Source organism: Euleptes europaea, chromosome 6 (genome assembly GCF_029931775.1).
Source record: "Euleptes europaea isolate rEulEur1 chromosome 6, rEulEur1.hap1, whole genome shotgun sequence".
NCBI lineage: Eukaryota > Metazoa > Chordata > Lepidosauria > Squamata > Sphaerodactylidae > Euleptes > Euleptes europaea.
In genome coordinates, this window is record NC_079317.1 from 34423068 (window position 1) to 34444041 (window position 20974).

Sequence of the window (20974 nt, forward strand, 5' to 3'; positions counted from 1 at the left end):
TGGAACGTGGTACATATGAGGATGTTATTCCTGTGCAATTATCATTTCTCTGAATGAAATTGATCAGCTGATGAAGCCTCCGGCGAAACGTGGATACCAATTTAGACGACATGTCCTTGTATCCGCTTTTCAGCTGTTTAAGCGTGGACTACAATCACTTACCTGTAGCATTGCTACACCTATATGCAATACTATACAATATTAATGATGCTTGCCTGAACAGAAGAACCAATTGGATTGTTTTTTGTACCTTTGTACTTTGCATTTTACATTTTGTAAATATTGTATATATTTGTCTCTTTTGTAAGCTAAGTATTCACTTGTCACCTTGCACTTTATTATAGTTGTATTGCATTGAAATTGTGTGCTGGTTTTGCTTTCCAAACAGTACCTGGAAGTTGGCAACTCTCCTTTAAGTGGAGATGCCAGGGATTGAACCTGGGACCTTCTCCATGCCATGCAGATGCTCTGCCACTGAGCCACAGCCCCTCTCCTAATTATGCTAGAATAAAAGGCTGCTGGACTGGTGTTTCTTTCTGCTGCACCCAACTACTGCTCTGGGATTGTTTTCCTCGCCTGAAAAGAGTCGGCGCGGTTCAGACTAAAAGCTTGTTCAAGCTTTGTGACGTCAAGGACCGGAAACACTTTTATTTAAAAAGGGGGAAATAGGTATTTCCTCGACTTTATCAAGAGTATGAGGTCAGACGAGTGTTGGTAAACGTTGGTGTATTGTGGAGGCTGAGAATGTGAACCGACTTGCGAAGCAGGAAGTCAAATGAGCAAGAACCCCCCACCATGTTGTTTTTGGGGAACTAGTCTTATTTCTGCCTCAGTTCCCTGCCCCCTACTCGCTAAATAGTAGGAATAGTCAGTCCCCCGACCTAGATAGCCCAGGCTAGCCTGCTTTCGCCAGCTCTCAGAAGCCAATAGGGTTGCCAGGTCCCTCTTCGCCACCGGCAGGAGGTTTTGGGGGCGGAGCCTGAGGAGGGCGGGGTTTGGGGAGGGGAGGGACTTCAGTGCCATAGACTCCAATGGCCAAAGCGGCCATTTTCTCCAGGGGAACTGATCTCTTATCGGCTGGAGATCAGTTGTAATAGCAGGAGATCTCCAGCTACTACCTGGAGGTTGGCAACCCTAGAAGCCAAGCTGGGTCCGCCCTGGTCAGTATTTGGATGGGAGACCTCCAAGGAAGTCCAGGGCCTGCGAGACAGAGCCAGGCAATGACAAACCATCTCTGAACGTCTCTTGCCTTGAAAACCCCACCAAGGATCGCCATAAATCGGCTGAGATTTGACCCCAATTTCCACCTCTAGAAGTGGATGATTTTACAGGGCAGCTGGCAAGATTACCAGGCGAATGCACGTGAAGCGATTTAAATATTTATAAAGCTCTATATTACACTACAAAAGCACGAGGTAGTGCTAAAACCGAAAGTTCCAGCTGCATCGGTGTGTAACAGGATATCCTTCCATATACAAATTGCATATTCTGTGATGGGGGGAGGGAGCGCAGCAATTTGAGTGGGCGGATTTTTGTTACTACAGTTAAATGCTTAATTTTTTTCTGTATTCATAGGAGCTAGAAACTTGGATCTTTAAAAAAACTCACTAACGTTTCCTGGATTTTGCCAACTGGGTGTCATATGTACAAGTATGCGTGAGACAGCGGGATAGAGGTAGCAGAGTTCATTGAAAAACAAAGTTAAATCTTTGGGCTAGCTAGAAGTGTGAAATATTGAGTCCCCCCGTCAAAAATAGGATTAGCTCGTGACAAACCGGGCAGACGATCCGATATCTGTTCGTCGTGCAGAATGGGGAGATCAGCACTGAAGGCAAAAAGAAATCTGGCCAGCGGTGACCTTTTCAAGCAATGAGCCAAGAATTGCTGACGGATTAACAGGCAGAAAGGAAGAGAGTGGGGGACGCTGTAAAGCAGCAAGGCTGATGCCACTAGATTCCCCCCCTCCCCTCGATCTCCTGTGTTTTGCTGACATTGTGAGAATCTCTGAACATGCTGGTGATGAATGCCGAAGGGGGGTGGGGGGTGGGGAGGAAGCTCTGGAGTGGGTTTCTTCTCAATGACGAGTTTTCGTGGGAAATTTATATTGTTTTGCATTACTCAAGGGCTTCTGTTGGCAGTGGAAACAAATTGGCACAATTCTACGGCTTGCTTTAAAAAAAAACTTCAGTGAGGGAAGGACTGTATTTTCCAGCACTAGTCATAAGCATTTAGCACAACAGAATGAAAATCGGCGCTTGGAAAGAGTTCAGGAAAAGCTCCGTCTGGCATTCCTTCCGAAGTGGAGGTTTGGTTCAGTCCCAGCTCCCTTAATGCCAATGAACTGTTTCCACTTCTCTCCAGCTCACCGTTCAAGAGCTACTTCGATTGCCCTTTGCTTTTATTCCCACCCCAGCGCATATCTGAAACATCTCCATGCAAAACTGCCAATGCTCCTAGTTTTTAAGTGCATTTTCCCCCTTTAGCTCGTCTGTCACACCTCCATTCCTCCTCTGCTTTATTAAAAACTGCACCAGTTGGGAAATAAGATGGGGACATGATGCCAGGATCAAGCCCACAACCCTACACAATTACTTATGAGTAAGTGCTGGTGAACACAATGGGACTTATTTCCCAGTTTAAAAAAAAATCATAGGCTGGTGTGTTTCAGAATTTTCCGGGTCAATGTAAGGAAAATGGATGAAAATAAATGGGTAACCCAACCAGTTGCTGTGATGCTTAGCAACAGTTGCTGTGATGCTTAGCACAATGTCTGCAACCTTCTTCCGGCATGGAGAACTTGTTAAAAGGGTGACATTAATTAAGGGAGCGCAGCTCTACCAACATTAGGTGAGCTAGCTAAATGGAGCCTCCTTGTTCAGAGGCAGTAGACCTGGGAGAATGAGATGCTGGGGAGAAACAACAATGGCCATTATGGCTGACTTGTAATCTTTGCAGGGACATTTGAGCGACTGCAGCTGGAGGCAAGAGGCTCCTCTTGTTGCCTGGTCTAGCAAGACTCACAACAATTAAAAAACAAACTATGCAGCAGGCCCCTTTCCCTAGGAACTTTTGCCGTGGTGGAAAGGAGCCTTCCTGGACTCAGTAGGCCGAGTGTGCTTTGCGGGCACTCCAGGGTTTTGCCTTGCTGGCACTCCGGGGAGTCATCTTCAGTTCTCCAGATTGGAGTGTTTATTTATTTCATGGAATTTTTCCAAAGGGCTCAGGGAAAGCATTAATGGGGCCTTCCCTCAGGCCAGCCCCATGAAGAAGGAAAGGCTAGTCCTCCCAGTGAAGTTTCAGGGATGTGCCAGAGATTTCTGCCTGTGATACCTCCCTCATCAAAGGGACAGGAAGCAGAGAGCCCTCCCCCCAGCATGTATACTCAGGTGTATGACCACCTGGTTTGGCTCAGGCAAAGTCCGCCTTCAGAGCAGCGGGATTAGGCGCGGTCCTAATTAAACAAGGCCTGGCATCGCCCTTGACAACAAAGGAAGGCCGAAATAGGAAACCTCAACGTCCCCAGTCCAATTTCATTCAGCCAGATGAAATCCAACCACTTCGGTTTAATTTACAAGACTGGGTGAAGGGGGAGAACCAAGGATCCCCCCCTTGATTAATTTCCCCATTAGCTCTCTCTGTTTTCATGAAAACCAAGCTTCTCGATGCCGCCCCTCTCATCCCTGCCTGCTCTTGCGTCAGGTAAAAAAAAATAAAAATAAAAAAGCCGCCAACTCTATTTTCTCATTCCAGAGATTCTTTGTGCGCCCCCCCTTTCTCAAGCGCCCTGTTAAATGAGCATTTATAATGAGCAATCTACCATTTATTCACGGCTTGGGGAGGGGAGTATAGGTGGAGTGACTCGATTCTCTGCAGCAGCATCTTCAGCGCGTAGATAACCGTACTTGATCAATCAATTCGCCGGACACATTCCGTCCCCCTCCCCCCTTTTCTCTCCCTTATTCCCACGAACGGCGACCACAGCAAAGATCAGGAAAGGTGTGTGTGTGGGGGGGGGTGGGCTTGCGATTTCAGCCTGGAATCGCTGTTCATCAAGAATAAGGGCCAGCCCTTTTGGATGCTTAGTCGTTATTAGACAGCTCGTTTTGGTGAGCAATCTGCGTCTGGCCCTGGAGGGGGGGGATGGAGGGGGGGATGGAGGGAGGGAGGGCGGGCGGGCAGCTGGCTGGCTGCTGGTAACCAAGCTAATAACGCGCCGCGGATTCTGCAGCATCACGAGAGCGCGCCGAGGTCCCTCGATGGGAATAGCCTTGGGGAAGAAAAATTACCGATGGTGTTGATTTAGTCGTGTTGATTGTTTATGTTCCCAGGAGAAGAGCCGGAGAGAGCCTGAGAAAGGGGGAAGGGGAAGGGGAGGGAGGGGAAGAAGGACGGCGCGGGCCGCGCTCGCCCAAGACTCAGCAGAAATCAGCCTGCGACGTAGGGAAGGGAGGAAGGGGCCTACCTCTCAGGGTTGTTGAGGAGGTACATACTCCAGGGGTTAGTGGGAATCCTTTCCATCGTCGTCGTCGTTATCGTCGTTGTTATTGTTATTTCGGCAGGGTTTCGTTTCGAGACGTCTCGTGTGTCAGTTCTGCATCTCGCCGCTTGTATGCCACCCTTCCTCCAAGGAGCTGAGAGCCTCTTGTCCGTTTCATCTTCCCAACCTGGTTGGCCACTGTGTGACAAGACTGCTGGACTTGATGCACCTTGGTCTGATCCAGCAGGGCCTTTCTTGTGTTCTTAACAGCCCTGTGAGACTGACTGGCCCTTTATAAGACCAAGAGTAGTTTTGAACCGTGATTTCCCCGGCCATTTCTTTTATTCCGTTTTAAAATGTTGCTGAGCGCCTAAGGTCTAAGTGAAACGCCCTGGGTGATCTTGGGTCGTCAGTCTCTCTCAGCCTGCTCTTTCTTTCAGGGTTGTTGTGAAGATAACATGGGGAAGCCAAACCCTATGAATATGGATAACAATATCACACACACACACACACACACAGACTCCAGCTGTTCTGTTCTTTGTGAGAAAGATGGACAATAAATAAACAAACAAATAAATATGTGCATTGAATTGGAAAGGATTCTGCAAAAATCCAGTCAAAGGTGGGTGCGGGGGGGGATGGGGTCTAACGGGGGTGGGGAGCCTGTGGTGTGTGCCTGCGCCTGCATGATCTTTGGTGTTGCCAAACCAATGGAAATATCTGGTACGAGTAGACAAGCAAAGCAACAATAATGCCTAATATTTAAAAGGAAAAGCGACCAGTTGTTGAGAATCTATGGAGGGAAGGAACCTTCCAGATAACGCGGTAGAAAAGCTTGGATGCCCTTTGACCAAATAACTCTGCAGACCAAAATAAACAAATTAAATTAAAAGGATGAGGTTTTAACAAGCAAACAAACAACCGCCCCCCCCCCACGTCAGAGGGGCTGTGCCCGGCTGAGAACACCTTAAGATAAAATGAAATTGAAACCCAGAAGGGCGCGATGGCTCTCTTCCTCTGGGTAACGTCGTTGTTTTAACAGACACCTCTTGTGGCAGCTCAGATGAGAACTTTTTACTCGACCCCCAAAAAATCTGGAACCCATTCCGAGGCATTTGTGGAATCCGGGAATGCGCCGCTTAGCCTCTCCACCGCGCAGTTCTCCCCCCCCCCCAACCACAACACACCTTTCCTTGGAAAACAAAACCAGCAGGGTATATTTACAGCAGGGAGTTGCATGGAAATCGCCCCTTCCCTTCTCTGCCCCCTCCCCCCACCTCAGGACGAGCTTCAACGATCACCTTAAAGGCAGGGGCGCCTCCGGCTTCTTACTATTGAATTACTCTCCTCCCCCTAATAAAAAGGGGGGGGTTGGATTGCTGTGTAACTTCCCCATACTGGACTCGTTTAATCAAAAGTCACCGAATGTCATCCACTCCGCGGAGAGATTCCCTGCGGTGTGATCCACCGCTATTCGCATCCGCAGGAGAGGCGCCGCGAAGCTCCACACCTTAGGATGCCTCTGCGTGTGTGTTGTGCATAAGTAACGAATAGGAATCTTTTTTCTTTTTACCTTGACATTTACTGTAATGCGGAGGGGCTGGCAGCCGGTTCTCACCGCTCAGGCAGGCGTCCAACCCCCCCTCCCATTTGTGGACCTGTGTCAATATCGCACTGCATTTGTTTTACGGCTCCTTAACGGGACATGGTGCTTTCCCCGTTTCCTATCCTCGCTCGCTGCGTTGGAAAGGTGGCTGCCGGTCGGGGCGGGGGCAGAGGGGCCGTCCCGTCGCCCCTCCCTTCCCAGTTCCGTTTATCCTCAGCCGGGCAGCTCTGCGTCTCAGTGGGGGGATGAGCTGGGGGTGTGCCGGGGGGGGGTGTCGCCACCTGTTCCCCCTTCCACCCAAGGAAAAAGCCGGCAGGTTTTGCTTTGCTGGCGACGCGTCCCAAGCTAGATCCTCGCTCCGGCCCTGCCTGGGATCGCCGGGCAATCCGAACTGCCGCAGCCGCTACCAGGGAGAGTCTCCGGGGGCAGGCAGAGTCCACACCCACCCTCCCCTCCGACTGCTCTCTGCGGCGGACGCCCCGCTTGCAGCTCGCAGCTCTTCTCTGCCCAGGTCCCCTTTATTTGTTTGTTGTCAGCCAGATCAGGCAGGTGAATCGCTCTATTGTGGGGCTCCTTTCAAAGACCCCTCCAAACCTTTTTTTTTTTTTTTAAATCCCCAGATTGCAGGAATGTTAAATAAACATCAGGGAGGTGTTGTTGCTTTTTTGAAGAATAATCCCACGGGGCTGGGCTCGCTGCTTGTGGGCCGGGCCGTGGGGGCTGCCCCAGCCAGCAGCAGGACACCAAGCCAAAGACACGCGGCTCCCAGCAAACGAGCCCTGCCATCTTCGTTCTCCTGACCGGTCTCTTGGGCGACGCCCCTTGCAGCCCACCTGCGCGGCTCTCTCGCGGAGGCGCTTTGCCAGGCCTGGCGCTGCTGCGGGGTCGGGTACGCCCCATGCGGCTCAGTCCCGCTCTCGGCTTGGCGGATGGGGGGCGATTGGCTACCTCTGCCGGGCAGAGCCCCAAGCGCCCTAGGACGCACAGCCGCCGAGTGCTGCCCCTTACACATATTAGGCCTGGCTTGGGATAGGGAACCCTAGTTATTTATTATAGTGTTGGCTCCGTCCTCCAAGGAGCTCAGGGCTGCATACATGATCGTGTCTCTTCCTCGACCTCATGAGAACATAAGAAAGGCCCAGCTGGATCAGACCCAGGCCCATCAAGTCCAGCACTGCAGTCTGTTCACACGGTGGCCAGCCAGGTGCCTCTAGGAAGCCCACAAACAAGATGACTGCAGCAGCACCATCCTGCCTGTGCTCCATAGCACCTAATGTAATAAATAGGCCTGCTCCTCTGATCCTGGAGAGAATAGATATGCATCATGACTAGTATCCATTTTGATAAGTAGCCATGAATACCCCTCTCCTCCATGAATAGGTCCCCTCTTAAAGCCTTGCAAGTTGGCAGCCATCACCACATCCTGGGGCAGGGAGTTCCTGAGATGTGTGAAGAAATACTTCCTTTTAACAGTTTTGAATTACCCTTACAACAACCCTGTGAGGGAGGGTAGACAGACTAAAATGACTAGCCCAAGGTCACCCAGTTAATTTTAGGGCAGAGTAGGACCTCCCTGGTCCCACCGTATCTACTGTGGCAGACTGGTGAGGAAAGGCTCTTTGCATCTGCTCAAAGGCCTTCTTTATCATGTTCAGGATTCTCTCTCTCTCTCTCTATAGATAAGTAAAGGTTCTGGGCCCTCGGAGCCGGTGCTCTTGGCATGGCCTGAAGTTGAAAATCAAGGCTGATGAGTCACGAAAGGAGGGGTGGACCAAGCGGGCACCTTCAGGTACAAGGAGAGGTAATTTGACCCGGTGGCATTGAAATAGGGCTCCCTCTCTCTCTGCAATCACTAAATAGAAAGCGCTTATCTGAAACTGGAGTCTGTCCATTTGGTGCAGGAGCCTGAAAGACTGCTCAGGGGAGCCGAGGAGCAGCTCTGAGCCCGGGTGGTTCTCCGGAATAGCCTTTGGCTGGAGCTATAGGCACAGCGCCTTAGCAGCCCGGAGTGCGTGTGTAGGGAAGCCATAGGCGTGGAGAGGCAGGTAGGAGAATTCAAGGGAATGGCAGCTCGTTGCCAGGACTGTCCAGCAAGGAAGAAGCAGCCCGAAGCATGAAGGCCAATGGCCTGATCTCTGCCCCCCCCCCCCCAGAATTCTGTTTCTCCGCAGGAAGATCGATAGACCGAGTAGGCAAAACGAGGAGGCAGCCTGAACCAGAGAAGCACCTTGTGATCAGGTCTGGTCTGGCTGGCTAGAACGGGACTAAACTGGCGCAGATCGAGTTGGTTTCCATGGACTTGGGCCGCGGCTGGCACCTGAGTCTTCAGCTCCGGCGGTCCACCGAAGTCCAGTCACCTGCCCATTGCCAGGCCAGGAGGCTTTCCTTGCGCTTGGTGCCCAGGTCACGCTCTGCGCCCCGGTGCTGAATGCCTTCAAACGGCGGCGGTGAGATGCGCAACCTTCAAGGGCGCCTCAGCCAGCAGCTTGGGGGGGGGGGGGCGGCGGTTTTCCCATCTGCAGTCATGGATGAAGGGAGTCTAGTTTGCTCGATTGTTTGTATGCGGAAGACATTCCCACGGAGTCCGCTTCCGCTTCTTTCCAAGCGATGCGTGATTAGGGCTGAATCCACAGCGTCATTAGATAGTGAGTTATTGTGGCGCTTGAGCGATCCGCTGCCGGTGAATTCTTTTTATCCCCACAGGATAATCCAGTTGCGACTATTGCTCTAGCGCCATAGCCAGCGCTGTGCAGACGCAGCCTAGGCTTGCAACCCTGAGAGGACTTGATGGGTGCCGGGCACATAAAGGAGACTCCGGCTTGGCACAGGCCTCTAGCAGCAATTTCCCTGGAGAAACCATTGAGTAAAGCAACCACGGTTGTATTCCTGGACTCCATCAGGCCTCTCAACATTATGCCTGCAACCCCGGGCCCTTTGTCTGGCTACTGTTGGCCTTTGCTGCATTACAGGCCTCTACATTTAACAAAACAGTGTAAATCAGAAGTTAGTGACATAGTAGTCATAAATAAAATCGAAGGACTTGCTTTGGAGAAGGATTAAGGTTTCCTCCACCGTTTTGGGTGGAATATTGGAGGCGTTTGGAGCGGGGGCTCTGATCTGGAGAACCGGGTTTGATTCCCGGCTCCTCCACGAGTGGCAGACACTAATCTGGTGAACTGGATTTGTTTCCCCACTCCTGCAGACGAAGCCAGCTGGGTGACCTTGGGCAAGTTACAGCTCTGTTAGAGCTCTCTCAGCCCCACCTACCTCACAGGGTGTCTGCTTTGGGGAAGGGAAGGTGATTGTAAGCCAGGTTGAGTTTCCCTTAAATGGTAGAGAAAGTCGGCATATAAAAACCAACTCTTCTTCTATTTTCCTAAAATAGGTCTACTATCTGTTTACCTCAATTGGTCTACTTCAATAGGCCTCTTAAATTCAGCAGGTTAGCCTTATGTTACACAAGCCAGATTTCCCACCCAGCTCTCTTGCCTCCTGTCTCCAGACACATCTTATATATGGAACGGAAATGGCGCTGATGTTAATAGAACAGGGCTCCGAATAAATCTGCAAGATGGCTTATTACGGAGCAGTTGGCGCTCATCCAGGGAGGCCACGTTGCTGTTAGGCTCCTGTGTATGTAGGCTCTTCCTGGAAGTAAATCCCATTGATCACAGTGGGACTTCCTTCTCAGCAAACACACATGGGATGGGGGCAGTCGGGCTTTAGAGGGCAGAAATCGGTGTATTCGAGTCAACCCCAGAGATTGTGTGAAGGGGAGCGATGCACTTCTTGTGGGTTAACGCTGAAGGCTGGGTGGTACCTGGGCACTCTGAACAAAAACAGAGAGGAAAGAGCTGCGTAAATATCATCTCAAAGCTCTGGGTTGCCCAGCCCGACCCAGCCGCAGCGTCCTGCCATTTCTCCACGGGCAGCCCGGTTCCTTCTCCACCGAGCATGACTCACCCCGGGCAGTTACCGGGCAAGGGATGGAGCCGGTGACGCAAGGAGGATCGCAGCCTGCCCGCGGCCGCTGCTCTCCCCGTTCAACCCGGTCCCGGCAGGGAAAGCTTAGGAGGCTCAGGCGGCAGCTCCTGGCTCGTTCCGCAGGCAGGGCAAGCGGCTGGGGCCAGACTGGCGGCGGGCTTGCGCCAGCCCACGCCAACCCTCCTTCCCCGCCCCGGCCGGGCCGCGGGGTGGGCGTGAGAGCGCCCAGAAGGGCCGCGGGCGTGCCAGCCACCCCTGTGCGCGTCTTGGGGATGCCCAGGCAGGCAGGGCGGCGTCCTGGGAGCAAAAGGGCAGCTCGGCTCCCGGAGAGGCCCGCAGGAAGGCAGCCTTTGTCCCGCCGCCGCGCTTTGGGCAGAAGCTCACCCGGCTCGGCTTCTCCGCAGTGGCCCCGGGGGGGCAGGCAGCGCGACCCTCCCGCGAGCCCGCTGCGGGGAAAGCGGGCCGCTCTTCTGGAGGCGGGGGCGCCGCCGGTGGGGTGCCCCGCACTGGCCGGGGAGAGCTCGCAACCGGCGCGGGGGCCACCGCGGCCCCCTACCTCGAAAGGGCCAGCGCGGCTCGGGCCAGCGCCGCCCAACCCCGCCCGCGCCGTCCCTGCAGACGGCGGGAGGGCGCCGGGGCCAGGGAGGCTGCGAGGGGCGCCCAGCCCGGCCGCTCCAAGCCCCAGCCCGGCCGCGGGCAGGCAGGCAGGCGGGCGGGCGGGCGGGCGGGCGGGCGGGCCAGGGCCGGGCGCGCCTGCTGCCTGTGCTTCCCTGGCGGCGACTTCGCTTCGGGGGCGCTGCCGTGGAGGAGAAGGGGGGGGGGAGCGCCTGGCGTTGCAGTTGCCAAACATCGCCCCGGGCGCGCGCGTGCCAGGCGGGGGGGGGAGCGGGGGGAGCCTCCTCGCTTCCCAAACGGGAACTCGCCTCGCTTCAGCTGTTGTACACACACACTGGAGGGGGGGAAGGGGAGGAGGAGGAGGAGGACACGGGCCGGGTGCCGAGCATGCGCAACCAGCGGCCTCCCCGTCCGCAGACCCAGAGGAAGCGGGGGGGGGAGGGGGGGCGGCGGCGGCAGCTGGTCAGTCGGCGGGCCGGCCGGCGGGGCAAGGCGGGCTGCGCGGGGAAGGGGGGCGGCGGCGGGGGCGGGGGGGGGGAGGGGGAGGGCGGCGGTGACGTGAGCGCCCCACCCAGCTGGCGGCCGGGCTGGGGGAGCGGGCGAGAGGCGGACGGAGCGCCGCGCCGGGAGGAGGGGCAGAGCTGCGCTCGCAAGGCGCCGCGCCATCAGCCCGCAGTGACGCTCCGGCCGCCCCAGCCCACTCCCCAGCCGGCCGCGCCGGAGGATGTGAGCGGGGGCCGCCCGGCCGGCGCTGCTGCTGCTGCTGCTGCTGCCGCCGCTGCTGCTGCCGCGGGCCGGGATGCCGCCGCCGCCGCCGCCGCCGCCCTGAGGCGCGCCTGCCCCGCCGAGCGCCCGCGCCCAGCCCCCCGACGGCCCCGGTAGTCGCCGCTCCGCCTCGCCGCCCGGCAGCAGCGGCAGCAGCCCGGCCAGCGGCGGGCAGCGGCGTCGGCGGGCCGGCCGGGCCGGCCCCGCGGCGGCCATGTCGTCGGCGCAGGTGTCGTCGTCGCGGCGCCAGTCGTGCTACCTGTGCGACCTGCCGCGCATGCCGTGGGCCATGATCTGGGACTTCAGCGAGCCCGTGTGCCGCGGCTGCGTCAACTACGAGGGCGCCGACCGCATCGAGTTCGTCATCGAGACGGCCCGCCAGCTCAAGCGGGCCCACGGCTGCTTCCCCGACGGCCGCTCGCCCGGACCGCCGCCGCCCGTCGGCGTCAAAGCCGTGGCGCTCTCGGCCAAGGAGGCGGCGGCGGCGGCGGCGGCCCAGCAGCAGCAGCAGCAGCAGCAGCAGCAGCAGCTCAACCATGTGGACGCCGCCTCGTCGAAGGCGCCGTCGGGCCTGGAGCGCTACGGCCTGAGCGAGCCCCGCGGCCGCTTCGAGTACCCCCCGCCCCCGCCCCCGCCGGGCAGCCACGCCGGACGCCTGCCCAACGGCCTGGGCGGCCCCAACGGCTTCCCCAAGGTCCCCGACGACGGGCCGCCCGAGCTGAACCGCCAGAGCCCCAACTCCTCGTCGTCGTCCTCCTCCCGTCGGGGGGCCCACGGCGGCCTGGTGAGCGGCCTCCCCCCGGGCGGCGGGCCGGGACTCAACGTGCCGCCCAACCTGCTGCCCCAAACGCTGCTGAACGGGCCGGGCGGCGGGGCGCTGGCTCCCCCGCGGGGGCCGCCGGCCTCCTCGTCGTCGTCCTCTTCCTCGTCGTCGTCGTCCTCCTCCTCGACGGCGTCGTCGGGCGAGGCGTGCGGCAAGCGGCCGGGCTCGGTGTCGAGCAGCAGCGGCGGCGGCGGCGGCGAGGCGGAGCGGGAGCTGAAGGAGAAGCAGCGCAACGGCGAGGCGCTGGCCGAGCTGGCCGAGAGCCTGCGCAACCGGGCCGAGGAGTGGGCCAGCAAGCCCAAGCTGGTGCGCGACACGCTGCTGGCGCTGGCCGGCTGCACGCCCTACGAGGTGCGCTTCAAGAAGGACCACGCGCTGCTGGGCCGCGTGTTCGCCTTCGACGCCGTGGCCAAGCCCGGGCTGGACTACGAGCTGAAGCTGTTCGTCGAGTACCCCAGCGGCTCGGGCACCGTCTTCTCCAGCGCCTCGGGCGTGGCCAAGCAGATGTACCAGGACTGCATGAAGGACTTCGGCCGCGGCCTCTCGTCGGGCTTCAAGTACCTCGAGTACGAGAAGAAGCACGGCTCCGGGGACTGGCGCCTGCTGGGCGACCTGCTGCCCGAGTCGGTGCGCTTCTTCAAGGAGCTGGTGGGCGCCGACATGCTGCCCCAGCCCTACCTCGACGCCTCCTGCCCGCTCCTGCCCACCGCCCTGGTCAGCCTGCCGCGGGCCTCCTCCGCCGGCGGGGGGGCGAGCGGGCCGGGGGGCGGCCGGGGGGCGGGGGGCGGCGGCGGCCTGCGCAAGAGGAAGGCCTCCCCGGAGCCGTCGGACTCGGCGTCGGAGGGCGGCCTGAAGCTGAGCGACGAGCAGCAGCGGCAGCAGTGGCTGGCCAGCCAGAGCGAGGCCCTCAAGCTCACCATGTCGGCCGGCGGCTTCGCCGGGGTGCCCCCGCCGCCCCTCGGGCCCCACCCCAACCGGACCACCCCGCCCGAGTCGGCCCCCCAGAACGGGCAGTCGCCCATGGCCGCCCTCATGTCGGTGGCCGACACCCTGGGCAATGCCCACTCGCCCAAGGACGGCAGCTCGGTCCACTCCACCACGTCCACGCGGCGGAACAGCAGCAGCCCCGTCTCGCCGGCCTCCGTGCCCGGCCAGCGCCGCCTGGCCTCCCGCAACGGGGAGCTCGGCCTGCAGGTGGCCCCCCCGCCCCCGCCGCCCCCCAGCGCCCACCCCGGCATGGACCAAGTGCACCCCCAGAACATTCCGGACTCGCCCATGGCCAACAGCGGGCCCCTGTGCTGCACCATCTGCCACGAACGCTTGGAGGACACCCACTTCGTGCAGTGCCCGTCCGTGCCCAGCCACAAGTTCTGCTTCCCTTGTTCCCGGGAGAGCATCAAGGCCCAGGGGGCCACGGGCGAGGTCTACTGCCCCAGCGGCGAGAAATGCCCCTTAGTCGGTTCCAACGTGCCTTGGGCATTCATGCAGGGCGAGATCGCGACCATTTTAGCCGGCGACGTGAAAGTGAAAAAGGAGAGAGACCCTTGAACAACACACACACACAAACAAAAAAAAACCCGACGGCACACACGCGCAGCCAACTCAACTCCCTTCAGCCTTCTGAAGATGTAGAATTGTGAATATTGGAAACAAAACAAAAAACCCCACGAGGAACAGTACTGCAAAAAGTTTAGTCTTATGTATAGACCTTATTTTCGTCGTATGTTTCTATATTTTGAAACAAAGGTATGTACCCTTCTTCATTTGAAGGATAGAGCTGTTCTTTTCCCCCCTCCCCGTTTTTTTTGTTTTGTTAAAACAGAATATAATATTGTTTGGTTACCACATAAATACCTGTTTCTCATTTCTTTGGCAGTGTGTTGGCTAGGTACACAGTTTAATAGCCGTTAGCGATTTCCTTGCTGCTGGTGTGTATTTTTGTAAATGTATGCACTTCTCTAAAAGAAGAAAAATTAAAAAAAAAAACATTAAAAAAACTTTTCTTTTTGCCAAGGCCAGTGTTGATGCCTAAAAGAAAAAAAAATGCTACAAAATGGTGACAGCTTATGTTTTTACAAGCCCAGAGGTGTTAGTCTGTTTTTTCTTTTGTTTCCCTCCTTTTCCTGTTTTCTTTTAATTTCCTTTTTTGTTTGTTTGCAAAATGGTGGGGTGGTATGGGGGTGTTTTTTGTTGCAACTTTGTAAAGAAAATGTTTCAGTTTGTTTCTATTGATCTCTGAACGTTTTACTCTCTTTCTTTTCCCTTTTTGCTTTATTGATGCACGGAAGCTTTTGAACACTAGAGCAAAATTGCTGTACATGGAAAACATGCTCTGTTTGTCCTTTATACATTTCTGTAGTTAACAGAACACTGTAATGTGCCTTGGAGCTTAGTAAATTGTAATAAATTCAATTGATATTAATAGTTCATGGGTAAGGGATTTTTATTTATTTATTTTGCCCAGTACTTTGACAACAGAGACCAAAATACCTTTGGAATCTCTCTCCATTCTACCAGAAGTCTAAATCTTCTAATTGTGCCACTTGCACACAAATAAGGAAGAATATGTCTTATGATGCCATCTTATCTACCCATTGGCACTGTGCCCATTTACATTTCACCTCTTAATATTGCAAGAACAGTTGCTGACTAAGCATTTTCTATTCACTGTCCCTGTCCTCCATTTCCTCTTACAGCTGTGGATTTTCTGTTATGCAAGAGTCATCTGTTGTATGAGAACTGCATAATCGAAATAAAGAGCGTTACAGGCCTTTTTCATACAAAACAAACCAACCAACAAAAAGAGCAAGAGTGAATCTCAATGAAGGTTACAAATGTGCATTGTCCTCTGGAAGAGTTTTACTGACCTCAGCCAGACTGTAAGACTGCAATCTATCATTACTTGGGAGAAAGTGCCATTGAGATCAGCAGGCCTTACTTCCAAGTAAAGTTGGGTTCCTACCAAGCAGCACAAAGGAAGGGGGGGAAGTCAATCTTGGCAGGGGTAATAGCCACCACTATTTCACTGACCTCAGCACAAAAAGGATTGGTGAAGCCCTGCATTTGGTGTATCTTTGACCTTGAAAAGACATTTTCTTTGGTTTTGAAGGATGATAAACTCCACTCTGAGTTACCCCAATTTTTTCTCCATTGTAAAAGAAGTTATTAATGACAATAAATTAAAGAGCATCCCTCTAGGTAATAGGCAAATACTATAGTTCTTTTCTGCAAGTGACAGTTACCATTTTCCGATACCTGGGGGTGGTCAAATGCCTGTTGGGTGATCAACAGGCAGAGTAAACACACAGGCCCCTCTGACTGGCTCGAAAATACAAACAACCCCTAGCATGAACTTTTGTCTTATTCAGTGAGACAAATGGGAGGAAAGGTAGACAACAAACTCCCTCATAGCAACAACAAGATTTCTGCAGCATGAATGAAGAGTTCATTGTACCAGAGGTTACCGGCAGCCAGTAGTATTTACATTAAAAAAAACAAAACAGCTGCAAAGAGACATTTTAAAGAAGTCCTCTAGGCCTTTAGGCTTGTTTTTGGTTACTGCTAGTTCTACAGTTTTGTTTTTTTGTTCCTGTCAGTCAGGATAAATGAAATAGTAGGAGACCAGGGGCTAAGAGCTTTCATGTGTACAAAGATTTTCAGAGCTACAGCCCTGATCTTTGTGGTGTTTTCCCTCTTTGATGTGCACCCGTGTTCCCTATTCTACTATTTTAAAAGATGACTATCTTTTGTATATTTTTTAACCTGTAAAGGATAGCATTACTACATCAATCTCACAACCCACATAAGCTTTTGACACTTGGGAGAAATGAATAAAATTAGGCTCCCAAGTTGTTTAAACAAATAAAGTTGGATTTTAATTTTGTTATCTGCACTCAGGAATTTATATGAGTCAAATCTGTGTCAGTAGTCAATTGACGTGGTGTGTCCTTAAATATATCCTAATGTCAGATTTAGAAAGATGAGAGGGGGAAAAATAACTGGTCATTATCTTTCTCCTGCCAAAAACATACAGGTTTTTTTCCTAGTGAAATTATGTAATTAAAAGGAATTGTAACGAAAAAGTCCCCAGAGAGTTTTGCTTAATTTGCAGGGTTTTCCTCACCCCCCTTTAATCTGTTTTTCAAGGTAGTCCCATTCCCCCCCCCCTCAAATCTTATTTCTGTTGACAAGGAGACTGTTGAGAGACACTGAGCATGTGTGGAAAAACAAGCTTGCAGTGAATTGTAATACTGTAGTTAATTAAAGTTAACCATAGCTTGAGGGCATTTGTTGTATGGAGGTTTTCTGTAACCATGTGACCTTTCCTTTTACTCTGACCCATTAAGCAGCTAGTCTGGGCATATGAGCCAGCTTTCTTTGATCCCACTGCAGAGCCTTTTTAAAAGACAACTCACAGCTGACAAGCCCTAATCTTGGGGGTGGGGGTGGGGGAGGTTGTCAATTACAGGGATTCCATTGCAGTGTTATTTTCCCTGAAGTGTAAGGTTATTTCCCCCTCTGACTTGAAAAAAAAAAAAAAAGAAAGAAAACACCCAACTATTTTAAGTGCATCCCCCCAAGACTACAGTGTTTCTAGATATGTCCTGAAGAACCCAAGCATGCCAAAGAGGACGATGCTACACTTTTATTACATTTTTTTAAAACTGAGGAGTCAGTGAAAAACGCAGGTCTGCTGTAGACGAATGGACTTTTAAAAAATGGCGTTAGATATCCCGCTTCAGAAAAAGGAGAAGCAAAGCAATATCCTAGATGACAGCACTATGCACCCTAATGAACGCAGCCGTGTCCTTATTTCGAAATGTCAGGCTCTTTGGATGCTCGGAGCTCCTGCCTGCCAGCCGACCGCAGCCGTTGCTCTTCTTAATGGCTCTTCTCCCCTCAACAGGCCGCCCCCCTTTTCTTTTCAAAGGGCTTTGTTTTTGGAGAGGCGCAGCTATCCCGTGCGTGCGGTAGCTGGGTTCGCAACTGTCCTGTTTTAAGCCATTTTCTTTCCGTCGGTCTGCACCCTCCCCTCTTCTCCATTCATAGCGGGGCCGCTCGCACTGTGCACCCGCAACCCTCTTCCCTCTGTGCCAAAGCGACACATCCTGTCGATTTGCATTCGAGGCCTGGAGTGTCAACTGTTATGCTGACTCCGACAAAGCCGGCCTCGCAAAGCAGCGCAGCTTCCCCCTTGGCTGGCGGCCACGATTCTCCATTTACAGCGTGCAATGCCGATCAGAGCCACACATCGCCTTGTCTCAATTACGTGACAAAAGCACAAGGCCGCTGCTGACACCCTGGTCGTCTATCGAAGGCATCTGCATCGAGCCGGTAGTACAGATCATGGAACGAAGGGTGGAAGAGAATTATAGTGCAGTAAGCAGGTTGGGGATTGAGACCACCCGAGAACCTCGCAGGGCGAACGGTGCATAATTCGACCCCTGGATAGGAAATCGTGAATGAATACTCCGCGGTGTGAGCTTATTATGTGTGTGTATCAGCCTGTAGTCTGGAAAACCCAGGCCATTTATGCACGGGAGGTTTTGCCTTGGATTTGCCGCTCTTTAGATGCACATTTCCCCATCCAGATACTCAAAAACAAGCCCCCGTGCAGAGTTTGGAGAATTCGGATGGGAAAAATGTGCACCTAGGGAGTGGCAAATCCAAGGCACAACCTCCCGTGCAAATGGCCTCAGTTCCAGGCAAAAACATTTCCGGTTGCGTGCCTTTCAAAAAAGATCGTGCGAGTTCTTGCAGCGAGGCGCCCCTGCTCCGAGGCTAATCTTATTGCAAACAGGAATTGCCTTCCTCGCCTTCACGTGTGTGACTCACGGACGTAACGAGGCGAGTTAAATGCGAGTTCCTGAGACCCCCAAGCCGGGTCCCCGCTCCGCCCCGCCGAGGGGCACCCGGGCACGACCGCATCAGAAATTCTTGACTATTGTAACCGAGGGAGAGGGATGTGAAGAAAGCCGCCGATGGGGGAAGAGGGAGGGGAGAAAAAATATTCGCGAGGCTCTCCGGGGCACATTAACAGACAGGATAAACTGGCTTCCCCGAGGGGGAGGGGCCCGCTCTTGCACAACTCGGGTCTTTCCAACGCCAGTTGCTAACAGCCAACGAGCAGTGCGCATGTCACTCATTGAGGCTTGGCTGAGTAGGCGATGCTGCGTTGTTGCCGCTGATTTGCATACCCAACGCGACCTTTATAGAAGCTGGCAGCGCATCAGAACACTTTCCCTTTAAAAGCCCGCACAACCACGCGGTGTTTTCCTCCCCTCCCTTCCTCGCGTAGGTTTACTGTGCATGCCTCGTCCTCCAACCAAGCAAGCAAGCAAGCTCGCTCGCTCCTGCCCTCCATTTTGGAAGGCACAATCTTTTCCTGGAAAATTATTTCTGTCTTGATATGGGTGGGCTTTTAAAAAAATTATACGTTCTCTCGCACACAAAAACCCCTCCAAGCAATTAACCCGGCTGGTGATTCCGCCCCCCCCCCCAAAAAAAAAACACACACACGCCCTTTTCTTCCCCATTGTCTGAAGCTGCTGAGGTTTGCCTGGTCTGTTTCCATACTTAAAGGAAGCGTCCCTTGCTTTTGTCAAAAAGGGTCGGGGCTGGAAACCAGTGGCTTGCTGGGCTGCAGAAGCAGCTGGGGACTTTTGCAGAAGTAAAAACCCCGGGAGAGGCAGCCCGGTCGCCATGACCGGTGGACGCGGAGAGAATTAACGGCCCTTGACTGGGTCTCGGACTAGACTGTCACGCTCTCCCCATCCAGCCCCCCTTCCCAAAAAGGATTGGAATGGGGCCGCGCAATGCGCCTGCGCGGTTTCGAGAGCGCAAGCAACATCTCTCTTCCCCCCCCCCCCCGCACCCCGCCGCTCAGGCTGCCTAGACAAGAAGGGCCGATTGTACCGTCTTGCAGTAAAGGCGACCGGGCATGCTTGGATTTATTAGCCTTGCCCGCATTAATACTCAGCTGAAAAGGCGTCGGGGGTGGGGTGGGGAGAGGTGTTGGTGGAGGAACCTGAGCCCTGAATGTGAGCTTTCGGGCAGGCAAGGGTTGCAGCGGCCTGCCCTTGTCAAAGTAGGGGAAGGGGGAGGCGAGAGTCGCCCGCTGCGAGTAGGAGGGGAGGCGCTTCACCTCGCCTTCAACCCGTCAGTCACCCTCCTCCGCCCGCAGCTCGCGGCTACTACGACGCTCGTTCCAAACAGCCTGACTCAGGCTTGGCTGCTGGCGGAGCAGAGACGCGCCGGGGAGGGACAGGGCCGCGGTGCAGCGTGGGAGGGCTTTTCCTCGGTGGGGTGGGGTGGGGGACGCGGGCTGCGAGGCCGGATTCACACGTGACGGCGGCTGAGGCGGAGAGCGCGCCTCCCGCGGGGTTTTGCGCCCGGGGCTTGCGAAGCCCCGCCGGGGAGTGCTTGGTCCGCAGCCGGCGTCACGCGCTAACCGGCCTTGGGGTGCCGCCTGCGCCAGACGAGACGGGGGCCTCTGTTTGTGGGCGCCACAATGCAGCGTTAAACGCAAACGCACCCGCTTGCCCGGCCCATGGCCATTTGTGCGCGAGAGGGTTTGCTTTGGATTCGCCCCTCTCGAGATGCGCATTTTCCTCATCCGGATTCTCAAAAATCAGCCCCCATGCAGAGTTTTGAGAATTCAGATGGGAAAAATGTACATCTAGAGAGGGGCGAATCCAAAACATGCATAAATGACCCATTTCCCCCCCCCCCCAAGCGCATGTGTTTAAGGGTATAGGGCGTGCTTGCCAAGGGGCTGGAATGCAACCTGGGCCTTGATTCCCGCCAGTGGACCCCTCCACGGGTACCCACCGGGACAGGCTGCTTGCTGTGGCGTAACAGGAGTGAAAGAAACCTGACGAGCGAGTAGCTGGGCTGAGCACTTTCGAATCGCTTCTCAGCCATGGTTTCCTCTGTTTTATGCCTCAGGTCGGGTGCATGATCCTTCAAAGGGCCTTAACCAAATTGGGGAAGAGAGGAGGGGATCCTGAAGGGTAATTACCTGATACTTTTTAAGGACAGGCTGCTGGCCTTGCTCACTGTGGAATTTATGGCAGTGTTTCCAGTTACACTGAAATTTAAAATGCTTTATAGTAGGAGGTGAATTTATTCATCTCTATGATAGATGACTAAACCCCCAGAGGCCCCTGTATTTCAGCACAGGGTCCTCTGGGGGGTTAGTAATACATCCAAATATGAATAAATTAACCTGGATGCATTAGGGTGTAGGTACTTTATTGACATTTGAGACTGTTCATTGCAGCATTTGAATGCAAATTAAATAGTACAAATGGATCCCAACTTTGTCTCATGTCACGTTTGTTAGGATGTCCAAGAGCAGGGGTCAAGGGATGTATGTTGAAGGATGAGCCCTGGAACAAAACACAGCATTCCAGGCCAAAGGATATGCCTCACTTAAATTAGAGGAGTGATTTTGAAGAAATATCCTGTGGATCGCAGTGGGGAGACTAAATATGCCTCTTAACATGTTAGGGCCGCTTAACAGGTTACACAATTTCTACATGAAAGGTACAATTAAATATGTGGGCTACAGGTTATTTCCTATACAAAAGAGCCTTTTGTCCGGGAAGCTTGTAACATGAGAAGCAGCCCTTATTTTGGGTGTATATTTGAACATGTTCAGACTTGCATGGAACTGTAGTTGGGCTGTTTGGGGGGGGGGAAA

At 54.1% G+C, this 20974-nt stretch overlaps 1 protein-coding gene across 1 annotated transcript; it reads left to right on the plus strand.

Annotated features, from left to right (window-relative positions):
• The first annotated feature begins 11661 nt into the window (after positions 1 to 11661).
• On the plus strand, positions 11662 to 13819 carry IRF2BPL (interferon regulatory factor 2 binding protein like). Its single transcript, XM_056851541.1, has one exon. It carries the CDS (start codon positions 11662 to 11664, stop codon positions 13816 to 13818), a length of 2157 nt encoding a protein of 718 aa, XP_056707519.1. The 3' UTR covers position 13819.
• Positions 13820 to 20974: the final 7155 nt, after the last annotated feature.

Bases quoted from the DNA above. Each gene is read 5' to 3' on its own strand.
- IRF2BPL (XM_056851541.1), top strand. From the start codon at position 11,662: ATGTCGTCGGCGCAGGTGTCGTCGTCGCGGCGCCAGTCGTGCTACCTG.